The sequence below is a fragment of the Mandrillus leucophaeus genome, unplaced genomic scaffold, assembly GCF_000951045.1.
Source record: "Mandrillus leucophaeus isolate KB7577 unplaced genomic scaffold, Mleu.le_1.0 Scaffold151, whole genome shotgun sequence".
NCBI classification, from domain to species: Eukaryota; Metazoa; Chordata; class Mammalia; order Primates; family Cercopithecidae; genus Mandrillus; species Mandrillus leucophaeus.
Genome location: NW_012101488.1, coordinates 763,594 through 775,751, shown reverse-complemented (window position 1 = coordinate 775,751; position 12,158 = coordinate 763,594). Strand labels below are relative to the sequence as shown.

Genomic DNA, 12,158 nt, shown 5'->3' with positions numbered 1-12,158 from the left:
CTCCATCGCTAGCACGGCACAACAGCTTCCGGATGACTGAGTCTCCCCAATTCAGACCCGTCAGCTCTTCTGTCACCCCTTGGCCTTGGGGTTACGCCACCCTTGCACTAGGTTCACAGCTCAAATGACACCCCCCATCACTCCCCAGTTTACCAGATTGATGCCAACGAATCTCCCACCTTTGTTCCAAGACCAAGTAACTCCTCCCTGCAGTCCCCCAGCCCCAGACCCTCTGGCCTCTCACCTGGGTCTCCCCTTACACCCACTTTCTGTACCACAATTCCTCTTCTACACCCTGGCGAACCCTCCACCTCCCACAGCCTCATGGCCAGTGAACCACTCCACTGTCCTCCCCAGCACGGAGCCTATCCCGTGTTCCTTGCTGTTCCCAGGCCCTTGGGTTTTCTGTTCTGCAAATCCCATTGTCCAAACTCACCAACTTCACCAGTGACCCCTCCTCTGCCCAGGCCCAAGATCACCCAACTCCTTACTGCCAGGGCAACTCCTCAAGCCCTCCTCCCAACCAGGATGGACCAATTCTTCCAGTCCAGTTCACGTCATCACTTCTGCAGCTCAGACGCACGGACTCCTCCGGAGTGTGAGTCCCGACCAGGCCTTACTGCCCCTCTCTCAACCGCTGGAATGAGAGACTCCCCCCGCCTGGAGAGTGTTACCTGCTCTACCCCTTACCCAGGATAGACCAACCGGCACCCCTCCTCTAAACTCCTCTCAGCCAGGCTCCAACTGCCCCTCTTTTCTTGACAGACAGCCTTCTGACTCTCCAATTCTTTCACTGTCTCTTCGAGACTGCACGTGAAAACAGACAAACACACAAGCAAAAAACAAATCTGCCTGGATGACAGCTGCTATTTATGTGGCAGAAATTTATGAGGACTATCTTACTTCATCCTCACAACTACCCCATGGTAAAAAGTAGCACCTCCATTTGCAAAGAAAGAAACAGAGCCTTGGAGAGGAAAAGTGGTTTACTGAATGAAAGCCAAACCTTTTCTGAGAAACTGCGGACCAGGAACTTTACCCCCCAATGCCCAATCTGTGCCAGACTCTCTTGCTGCCCTCACCCCTGACCCTTCAGTCTACAAACTGACCATCTTCCTCCTCACCCCTCACTCCAGGCCCATGCACTGACTGCCGGCTCTCTTCTCTCCTGGAAGCCTCTGAAGCAGCCACATCCAGGCCCCACCCTATGCATGAACTCCTCTACACCAGCCTAAGATGACCAACACTGTTTTAATAACAATGACTGCCATCAAGAACGCTCACCCTATCTGATTCCTTTCCATATGTGACCTCATCCAGTCCTTGCCTAAATTCCGTGGCAAGAGTATTGCCACCTACTTCACAGACGGGAAGACTGAGGCTCAGAAGTCAGGTAACCAGTCCGAGGTCTCGAAGGACCTGACCTGGAGCCTCTGCTTTTGAAACACCCTGCTCTGCCTCTCCAGGTCTTCCCGGTTCCTGCTCTGACTGGATACCACGCTATAGCCAGGGGCCATTCTGACTGTGGCCCGGTCCCAAACTAACCACCTATGCCTGGGGCCCAGAGCCCAAGGAGCTGGCTGGCTCCCAGTGACAAAAGTCTTTTTTTTTTTTTTTTAAGACAGGGTCTTTGTCACCCAGGCTGCAGTTCAGTGATGCAATCACAGTTTACTGCACTGTTGACCTCCCGGGTTCAAGTGATCCTCCCACTTCAGCCTCCTGAGTAGCTGGGACTACAGGCATGTACCACCACACCTGGCTAATTTTTGTATATTTTGTAGAGACACGGTTTCACCTTGTTGCCCAAGCTGGTCTTGAACTCCTGGGCTCAGGTGATCCGCCTACCTTGGCCTGACAAAGGGCTGGGGTTACAGGCATGAACCATGGCGCCCGGCCCAAAAGTCTTACTTTAACCACTGTCTCTTTAAGAGTAACTAGCCAGCTGGACACGGTGGCTCATGCCTGTAATCCCAGCACTTTGAAAGGCTGAAGTGGGCAGATCACCTGAGGTCAAGAGTTCGAGACCAGCCTGGCTAACTTGGTGAAACCCCATCTCTACTAAAAATACAGACATTTTTAGCCAGGTGTGATGACAGGTGCCTGTAATCCCAGATACTCAGGACGCTGAGGCAGGAGAATCAGCCTAAGCAACACAGGGAGACTCCGTCTAAAAAATAATAATAATAAGTAGTAATAAGTAGCCAAACTGTCATTCATGATGGACTCACTGTGTGTTCGGTTTCCAGTTACCATGTTTCCCACCCTCACATCAAAGCCACCAATTCCTCCACTGTCCACAGACTGGCAACAGTTTCTCCCCTTAGGCAGGGCTGGCAGATCAGCTTCTACAGAACCATGACCAGTCTGATCCCTCACTTCATGGGCTCCACCCCAGAAGGACTGATAGACTTCTCCAGCATGAAATGGACTCAACACTGCCCTGCATGTCCCAAGCGACTTTCCACCTTCCCAGCCCTATGACTCCAACACACTCTTTTCAGCTCCAACACTCACCTGACCCTCTCCAGTGGGCCAGCCCCCTCTCCCAACACTTCAAGCCGCCAAACTTCCTCAGTTCTCTCACCTGCTACTGGCCAGCAACTCCAATTCCTGACTTGACAACATCCCCCAATTCTTTTTTTTTCTTTCTTTGAGATGGAGTTTTGCTCTTGTCACCCAGGCTGCACAAGGTCATGATCTTAGCTCACTGCAATCTCCACCTCCTGAGTTCAAGTGATTCTCCCTGCCTCAGTCTCCTGAGTAGATGGGATGACAGGCGAGCACCACCATGCCCGGCTGGTTTTTGTATTTTTGGTAGAGACGGGGTTTCCCCATGTTGGCCAGGCTGGTTTTAAACTCCTGACCTTAGGTGATCCACCCATCTTGGCCTCCCAAAGTGCTGGGATTACACGCGTGAGCCAATGCACCCGGCCATCCCCCAATTCTTTCTCAGGAAGGAACAAGAGGACCCTTCCGTAGCCATGCCCCAAACATCCTCTGCTCCTGAATGACTGAGAACCTTCCTTCTGCTTTTCTTTTTGTTGGAGGAGGAGGCGGCGGTAGGCGTTGGCTTTTCTTCTTAATACCACATTGCAGCCGGGGGCGGTGGCTCACGCCTGTAATCCCAACACTCTGGGAGGCCAAGGAGGGAGGATAGCTTGAACCCAGAAGTTCGAGACCAGCCTGGGCAATGTAGTAAGACCTCCTCTCAATAAAAATGAACACATAAAAACCACACTGCCTCTGACTCAACCAACCACAAATGGGCCACCACCTGTGCTCCTCTTCTGAGACCTTACCTTGATTCCCTTTTCACCAAATCTTCTATAGCCACAGTCCAAGTTTATATTTCTCCCTCTTTCCAGCCAAGAAAGTGGCCAACACGACCACTCCTTGACCCGAGACTTGCAGACCAGCAACTGAACTGTTTTTTACCCCCCCAGACCCATCAAACTCTTTCAACTGCCCTTTTGAGGCCAGCGTTGACCCGCTCCTCCTCCCGACTGCTCTTTCTCTCCTTCTCTGGTGGAACTACGAACGCAAAGGCTGCCACACTCTACATCTCACAAATCACCAAACTTTCTTTAATTGCTCATCTTTTTAAACCCTAAAACGATCACCATCTTTGTCTCGGGTGGGTGGGGTGCGGCAGAAAGCACATACTTTTCACCTTCCCAACTCCATAGTCACCTCCTCTCTAACAGACTCCGGTTCTAAACTGACGACTGTCCCCTTATTCACCATTAGGTGCAATCTATTGAACGCCACCTCTGAGCCGGGCCCTGCACCGATCCCTCCCGACTCCTGGGTCCCCCTCGAGCCCGCCCCCGCTTCACCCGCGGTAGCTACCATGTCTCCAGGGGTCTTTGGGCTCCACTGCTCCAGACACGATATCCTCGTCGGACGGGAACGTGACGCGCTTGGCTGCAGCCTTGAGGCGCCCATCGGCGGGGGGCGATGCGGGGCTGGGAGACCCGGCCTCGGCGGGGGCCTCTTCAACGTCGCCGTCCGCGCCCGGCACGGGCGGCGCCTCCTGCGGCGGGATCTCCATAGCCGCCGCCGCCTCCTCACGGGGGCCCCGGGGACATGCCCCGGGCCCCGGATTTGTCTCTCCGGGCCCGCCCGCCGTCCCGGGGCATGGGCTCCGCCACTGCTTCAGGCGCCGCCTCCGTCCGCTCTCCCAGTCGTCGTAATCGTCGCCGCCGGGAGCCCAAGCGCGCCTCCGCCGAGCCCCGCGCGCGCCTGCCCGTTCGCAGTCACACTTTCGCTCTAGGCTGGCGAGCCCGCCGCTTACTATAAGAAGCAGAAAATCGATTTCAGCGACTTGCAGGTAGAGTTGTCCCGCGGGTGACATGAAGAGAGAAACGAAGGGCAGGAAGGGCCACGGAAAAAAGAAACGTGAGCAGCGAATCTGCAGAGCCGGAACTGCAGACTATGAGGGGCGGGGCGAGGTAGACGCCGTCTCCAAGAGCAGCGCGCAAGCGCGAAGCTGAGCCCACGCCTCCCCGCCTGAGTCCAGATAACAAATATTCAGCTCCCGCACATTCGTCAAGAGCCCAGGGAAATGGAGTGCTTAGAAATGAAAACACCTGGCGGGGCGCGGCGGCTCACGCCTATAATCCCAGCACTTTGGGAGGCTGAGGCAGGAAGATCGCGTGAGTCTGGAGTTCGAGACCAGCCTGGGCAATATAGCAAGGCCCCGTCTCTACAAAAAATTTAAAAATTAGCAGGGTCTGGTTACGGGAGACTGTAGTTCCAGCTACTTGGGAAGTGGGAAGATCACTTGAGCCCGGCAGGTTGACGCTGCACTGATCGCGCCCCTGCACTACGACCTGGTAGACATAGCGAGACCCTGTCTCAACGAAAGGAAAGAAATGGGCCAGGGGCGGGGGCTCACGCCTGCAATCCCAGCACTTCGGGAGGCCAAGGCGGGCGGAACACGAGGTCAGAAGATCGAGACCATCCTGGCTAACACGGTGAAACCCCGTCTCTACTAAAATTACAAAAAATTAGCCAGGCGTGGTGGCGGTCGCCTGTAGTCCCACCTATTCGGGAGGCTGAGGCAGGAGAATGGCGTGAACCTGGGAGACGACGGAGCTTGCAGTGAGCCGAGATTGTGCCACTGCACTCCGGTCTGGGCGACAGAGCAAGACGCTGTCTCAAAAAAAAAAAAAAAAAGGAAAGAATGAAAACACTGAGGTTAGACTAACTGATGAAGAGTGGTAACGGCATAAAGAAGTCGAAAAGAAAGGCGGATAGGAGCTGCATTCAATATATGAGTACAGCTGATGGATGCTGACAGAGAGGGTTCCTCTGGAGACGAAGCCTCGGCCTCTTCGGTAGTCTCCAGTCTTCCATTTGCTCGCTGCAGTTACATCAACAGCTCTCTGTATAAGGGTAGTTGCATAAAATACAACTTAAATCACAATACTAAAATAAATATGAGCCCATGAGCAATGCTAAAATAAATACGAGCCCATGAACGGTATCATAGGCCTGATTTTAAAAAACAAAACCTAGGAGAAGATAGAAATTCCAAAGGCGAGAGACGAATCTGCCAACCCAAATCCTGGGTGACAAGGCTGGTGGGTCACCGAGGCAAGAACAAACCAGCGCGAGCTCAAGCCACACCCCTAGGCTCAGACCCAACGCTTGACATTCGCCGCCGCACTTTCGCCACGCTGTCCCAAGCGCACCCGGCAAACTGAAGGAGGCGGGGCTGAAACCATAAAAGGGGACTGGGCGGAGCGAGCCGCGTCGTCGCCAAGGCAACTGGAGAGCTAGGCGTCGCGAACCGACTGAAGGCAGCTGAGGTTGCTCCTGGCGCGGTTCATCATCGGCCGCCGCACTTTCGCGACTGAGACAAAACGACGCTCACCTTTACTTAATGGAAGGCTTCGCTTACATCCTGAATTTAAGGGAACTACAGAAGGGGACAGAAACTGCTTTCTTTTTAAACAATGCCCTGAAAGGTTACTAGTGACAGGGGGCTTAGTGAAGCGCGTGATGTGAACGGCCAAGCTACAAGGCTGGAGAGAAAAGAGGAGGGGGATGAAGTTGCACCCTGATCGCGAATCCTCGGCCTTTTATCAGGGGCGCCGCCACTCGGGATCCGACCATTCTCCTCCAACGAGGGGACACCGAATCTGCTGTCGTGTGCAGTCCACAGCAACCACAGGTGGGGCAACAGGAGGAGCGCTTGGGCACGACCACGTGACCCAACACGAGCCACCGCCCGCCCCAAAATGAAATCAAATCCTAATCTCCCAATCCCGGCATTCCGGTCACTCCAGCATTTCCAGGAGACTTGCGGCCCTACAGCCCCTACACCTTTATCTGGGCTCCTGTCCTACTTGGCCCAGCTCCACTGGATTCAGCCCTGGGATAACCACCCTACCAGCTCCTAAAGATTATTCCATCCCCGTGGGTATACTTAATTAAAGAAAGAAAAACAGGAGTCGAATTTTCCTGGGGTAACTGGTTCTTTAGCAGGAGAGTAGCACTGGGGAGTATCTTCAGGGTGGCTGAACTTTGCAGCCTGTTTAATAACGCCCCCCTGTGCAGGTTGTCTCCTTTATCACCCCACCCCGATGCCCTGGTCTTCAAGAAATGGCAGCAGGCCCATCTTTCTGTAGGGTTCAGAGTTCTGTGAGGTAGAGCATTCCTTCCAGTGGGATCTTAGAATTCCTAGAGTTGCAGAATTTTACTGACTAGACCCAGGAGGTCTCAGGAGTCCAGACTTGCTTAAAGCTTGGCTGAAAATTCCAAGGGAGCTCATAACTCGGTGGGGCCCAGAGTTCCTGGCTCGGGAACATTGGGAGGCCTGGGATACAGTGGCTCAGCCTCAAGCAGAAAAGTGAACACAATGTCTCTATGGCTTGAAGGTGTATGAAATAATGTCACTACATCGGAGCAGCGCCTCTGCTTGCACACCTATGGGAGTCTGCAGCTGTGACACGTAGAAGTTGGCCACATCCAGGTCGGTGGCTCCGAAGTGGGCGGCCACACGCACACCCTCGTGCAACGTGAAGCTCACCTGACGACCCACCATGGCCAGCAGGCTGCGGAGGTAACGCTCCCGAAGGGCGGCTCGGGCCCGCTGCTCCTGGAATTCCAGGGATTCTTGAGCTGTGGGACACTCCTGGATTTCAGGAACCTCTGGCCTCAGGGGGGCTCTGCGTCCATCAGGGGCAAAGCCACGGCTGAAGCCATCAGGGCCCCGGGGCAGCCGGAGCACAGGTACAGGAATGGTCACTGGAGTTTGCATTGTCTTGGCTGTTGAGTGAAGAAAAAGGGCAGGAAGTCATTACATGGTAAGCAAGGGGCTAATGGAGGAGGGAGGAGTGGAAGCAGAGGCTGGTCTACCTAGGCAGCTCCACTTCACCTGTCCCAAACCGATCCACCTCGCTAAAATCTGTGCCATCATTCCCCAGTGGCTTGGATCAGAAACAAAGTGTCACATGCACAAAAACATGAGCCCCATGAAGGTAAAGACCTTTGTCTGCTTTTAAAACAGCTTTATCTCAACTTCCAGGCAATAAATATTTGCCAAAAGATGAACCCGGCCAGGCATGGTGGCTCATGCCTGTAATCCCAGCACTTTGGGAGGCCAAGGCAGGAGGATCACTTTGAAGCCGGGAGTTTGAGACCAGCCTGGGCAATATAGTGAAATCACATTTCTACAAAACAAAAAAAATTATTTTACATTAGTTGGGCTACTCAGGAGGCTGAGGGAGAAGGATTAGTTGAGCCCAGGAGATGGAGACTGCAGTGAGCCGTAATCGTGCAACTGCACTCCAGCTTGGGTGACAGAGTGAGACGCTGTCTCTTAAAAAAAAGAACAAACCCCACCTTTCTCTCACACACAACCCATCCAATCCATCAGGAAATTCTATATTCTAGATAGACTCCCACTCACACAGGAGCTAGCTTGAAAGGTCTCCAAGTGGCCAAATCTGGAATTATTTGAATACAATAATGATAGTGACAGATTATAACCCACTGGGTAAAACAGAAATCCATAATCCATACTGATAATAAATAAATGAATAAGGAAGAGAAGAAAAATATAATCCTTACTGTAGACTGGCAAGTAAATAAATATAAAAGGAATAGATGTAAAAATGTGTGGATAGGGCCGGGTGCAGTGGCTCACACCTGTAATCCCAGAACTTTGGGAGGCCAAGGTGGGCGAATCACTTGAGGTCAGGAATTCCAGACCAGCCCGGCCAACATGCTGGTAGAGGCGAAACGCCGCCTCTACCAAAAATACAAAAATTAGCTGGGTGTGGTGGCATGTGCCTGTAGTCCCAGCTACTTGGGAGGTTAAGGCAGGAGAATCATTTGAACCCAAAAGGCAGAGGCTGCAGTGGGCGGAGATCGCACCACAGCACTCCAGCCTGGGTGACAGAGTGAGACTCTGTGTCAAAAAAAAAAAAAAAAAAAACACGGATGGGAGTTAGATGAAGTATAAGGTAGCTACATAGTATTAACAGACTCATAAGATATTCATTCACTGTAAGGGGCAAACACAAATTTATAGTGGAGGAACCTGGTACGCACCCCCTTAACTTAGTGATCAAAGCCAACATCTCCAGGAATGGGACACTAAGAAGGACAGGGCACCACTTCTGTGTTATTCCTTTTTTTCTTCTTAAAGAGACAGGGTCTCACTATGTTGCCCAGGCTGTTCTCCAACTCCTGGCCTCAAGTGATCTTCCAGCCTCTGGGCCAAACAAGGACAACGGGGACAGGCATGGTGGCTCACACCTACAATCCCAGCACTTCGGGAGGCCGAGGTGAGAGGATTGCTTGCGTTCAGGAGTTCAAGACCAGCCTGGGCAACATGGTAAGACCTTGTCTCTACTAAAAATAAAAACTATTAGCCAGGCATGACAATGTACTCATGTAAGTCCCAGCTACTCAGAAGACTGAGGTAAGAGAATCACTGGAGCCCTGGAAGGTTGAAGCTGCAGTGAGCTATGATCGCGCCACTGCACTCCAGCCTGGGCAAGAGTGAGACTTTGTCTTAGAAAAAACAAAAACAGCCCAACTAACCTGGGCTTTTCAAAAATATTAAAGTCATGGCCAGGCACGGTGGCTCACGCCTGTAATCCCAGCACTTTGGGAGGCCAAGGCGGCTGGATCACGAGGTCAGGAGATCGAGACCATCTTGGCTAACAAGGTGAAACCCCGTCTCTACCAAAAATACAAAAAATTAGATGGGTGTGGTGGCGGGGCCTGTAATCCCAGCTACTCAGGAGGCTGAGGCAGGAGAATGGCGTGAACCCGCGAGGTGGAGCTTGCAGTGAGCCGAAATTGCACCACAGCACTCCAGCCTGGGCAACAAAGCAAGACTCTGTCTCAAAAATATATATATATATATTAAAGTCATAAAAGACAAAGAAAGGCTGAGAAAAAAAATGTATAAGGCTGGAAGGAGTGTCTCACACCTGTAATCCCAGCACTTTGGGAGGCAGAGGTGGGCAGATCACTTGAAGTCAAGAGTTCAAGACCAGCCTGGCCAACATGGCAAAACCCCATCTCTACTAAAACTACAAAAATTAGTCAAGCATGGTGGCAGGCACCTGTAATCCCAGCTATTCAGGAGGCTGAGGCAGGAGAATCGCTTGAACCTGGGAGGCGGATGTTGCAGTGAGCCCAGATGGCGCCATTGTACTCCAGCCTGGGCGACAGAGCAAGACTTTGTCTCAAAAAAAAAAAAAAAAGAAAGAAAGAAAAAAAAAATATACACACACACACACACACACACACACACATTTATTTATTCACAACCTAACACTTCTCACTTCTTCCAGTGCCAGCATTCTGCTGCCGTCACAGACGCTTCCTGCCTAGAGTACTGTAGTGAACTCCCCTCTGGGACCCTGGCTTCCACCTTCACCACCCCCAGTCTACAACCCACACCCTGTTTGTCAATGCCCGAGTCAGATCACATGTCTTCTCTGCTCAGAGCCCTCTTGTGGCTTCTGTCTTGCTCAGAGACAAAGTCAAAGTCCTCACCACAGCCCTGCTGACCCTGTGAGCTCTGGATCCTGCCGGCACCCTCATGGTGTACCACGCTTGCTCTCCCCACCCCAGCCACACAGGCCTCCTCGCTGATTCTCAGGCACGATGCCTGGCAGTCCCTTCTTGGGCCCTTGCACTTTCAGTTCCCTGTATCTGCCTGCATCGCCTTTCCCTCCGTAAGCTTCAAGGTGGCCACCTTGCTTTTCCCACTGCTGGATCTCCAGCCCCCAGAAAACTGCCTGCCATAGAGACCAATGAGAATTCATGAATGGGCCGGGAATGGTGGTTCACGCCTGTAATCCCAGCACTTTAGGGGCTGAGGCTAGAGGATCACTAGAGGTCAGGAGTTCGAGAGCAGCCTGGCCAACATAGTAAAACCCTGTCTCTACTAAAATACAAAAATTAGCCGGATGTGGTGGCGCATGCCTGTAATCCCAGCCACTTGGGGAGCCTGAGGCAGGAGAATCACTTGAACCCGGGAGGCAGAGGTTGCAGTGATCAGAGGTCGTGCAGCGCGCTGTACTCCAGCCTGGGCAACAGAGCAATACTCTGTCTCAAAAACAAACAAACATTGGCCGGGCGCGATGGCTCACGCCTGTAATCCCAGCACTTTGAGAGTCTAAAGCAGGTGGATCACAAGGTCAAGAGTTCGAGACCAGCCTGGTCAACATGGTGAAATCCCATCTCTACTAAGAATACGAAACTTAGCTAGGCATGGTGGCACATGCCTGTAATCCCACCTACTCAGGAGGCTGAGGCAGGAGAATTGCTTGAAGCCGGGAGGCAGGGGTTGCAGTGAGCCGAGATCTCACCACTGCACTCCAACCTGGGTGACAGAGCAAGACTCCTCTCAAAAAAAACAAACAAACAACAAAATAAATGAAGAGTGGAGATCCCAGGCTGGTTTGGCTATGAGACCTCAGTAAGAGACAGCTTTCTCTTCCATTGTATGGAAAAATAGCCCCAATTGCTGCCTGTGCTGTTATTAGGATTCAACAGGCTCCTGCCAGACAGGGCCTGGCACATACTAGGTTCTCCATAATAGTGAACTGCTCTTATTGTTAGTATTGCTGTGTGACCTGGGGTTAAACAGCTTGACTAATCTGTGCTCTGTTTCCCCATCTGTAAAACAGAGCTCTAACTCACAGGGCTGGCATGGGGACTCAATGACCTAACTAACCTATGATGTCTGGCACATGTCTGCGACATATGAAGCACTATGCTATGATGTCAAACACATATAGGGAAATGCCAGCCTTGTGGGTACAGACCTGAGAGAGGAGGACCTACGTTTTAGCAGCTGTACCACTCCCTGTGGCTCTCCTCACCACTCCCTGTGGTGGGCCTCTCCTCTCTAAAGCCTAGTGAGGACTAACTGAGCTGAGTGACAAGCGTTGGGTACCCAGGACCCTGGGGCCAGGCACAGAAGGGAGGTGACTGAAATTGTCCTTTTTCTTTCTTTTTTGGAGACAATCTCACTCTGTCGCCCAGGCTAGAGTGCAGTGGCGCCACCTTGGCTAACTGCAACCTCTGTCTCCCGGGTTCAAGAGATTCTTGTGCCTCAGTCTCCCGAGAAGCTGGGACTACAGACACACACTACCATGTCTAGCTACTTTTTGTATTTTTAGTAGAGACAGGGTTTCACTATGTTGGTCAGGCTGGTCTCCAACTCCTGACCTCAAGTGATCCGCTCACCTCAGCCTCCCAAAGTGGTGGGATTACAGGTGTGAGTCACTGTGCCTGGCCTAAATTGTCCTTTTCCTTATTAGGCTCTTCCTGTCTCTGCACATGAACTATGAGCTCCTTGCAAGACAGGACCCTGCAGATAGGCCAAGGATGTGAACCAGGGCTACTCAATCTGGACACTATTGACATTTGGGGCTAGATAATTATCTGCTGTGTTGTGGGGCCTGTCCAATGCATAGGTGTAGGATTTAAGCAGCATCCTGGCCTCTGCCCCCTATTAATAGATACCAGTAGCATCCCCTCTTCAAGTTATGACAGCCAAAAATGTCACCACTGGTGAACAGTGAACTGGTGAATGTGAATTGCATCTCAATACAATGTTTTTTTAAAAAACGTCTCCATGAATTGTCAGACGTCTCCTGATAGCCCCAGATGAAACACTG

The 12,158-nt window shown here is 52.0% G+C and overlaps 2 protein-coding genes and 1 long non-coding RNA gene across 5 annotated transcripts in view; 1 reads left to right on the top strand and 2 right to left on the bottom strand.

Annotated features, from left to right (window-relative positions):
- The window catches only part of PPP1R37 (protein phosphatase 1, regulatory subunit 37), a 55,606-nt gene extending 51,193 nt beyond the window's left edge, over positions 1-4,413 (bottom strand). Inside the window, exon 1 of the mRNA XM_011975085.1 lies at positions 3,850-4,413. Coding sequence (XP_011830475.1) covers positions 3,850-4,354 — 505 coding nt within the window. The 5' untranslated portion in view covers positions 4,355-4,413. The remainder of the gene's footprint in view (positions 1-3,849) is intronic.
- A 2,050-nt stretch (positions 4,414-6,463) lies between these two features.
- The window catches only part of GEMIN7 (gem (nuclear organelle) associated protein 7), a 15,747-nt gene continuing 10,052 nt past the window's right edge, over positions 6,464-12,158 (bottom strand). For all 3 annotated transcript variants that reach the window (XM_011975086.1, XM_011975088.1, XM_011975087.1), the window contains one exon: positions 6,464-7,275. In XM_011975086.1, coding sequence (XP_011830476.1) covers positions 6,872-7,267 — 396 coding nt within the window. In that variant the 5' untranslated portion in view covers positions 7,268-7,275 and the 3' untranslated portion in view covers positions 6,464-6,871. The remainder of the gene's footprint in view (positions 7,276-12,158) is intronic.
- Positions 7,067-12,114, top strand: LOC105535850. Its single transcript, XR_001005507.1, has 2 exons — positions 7,067-7,313; positions 11,799-12,114. It is a non-coding gene; the product is annotated as an uncharacterized LOC105535850 (long non-coding RNA).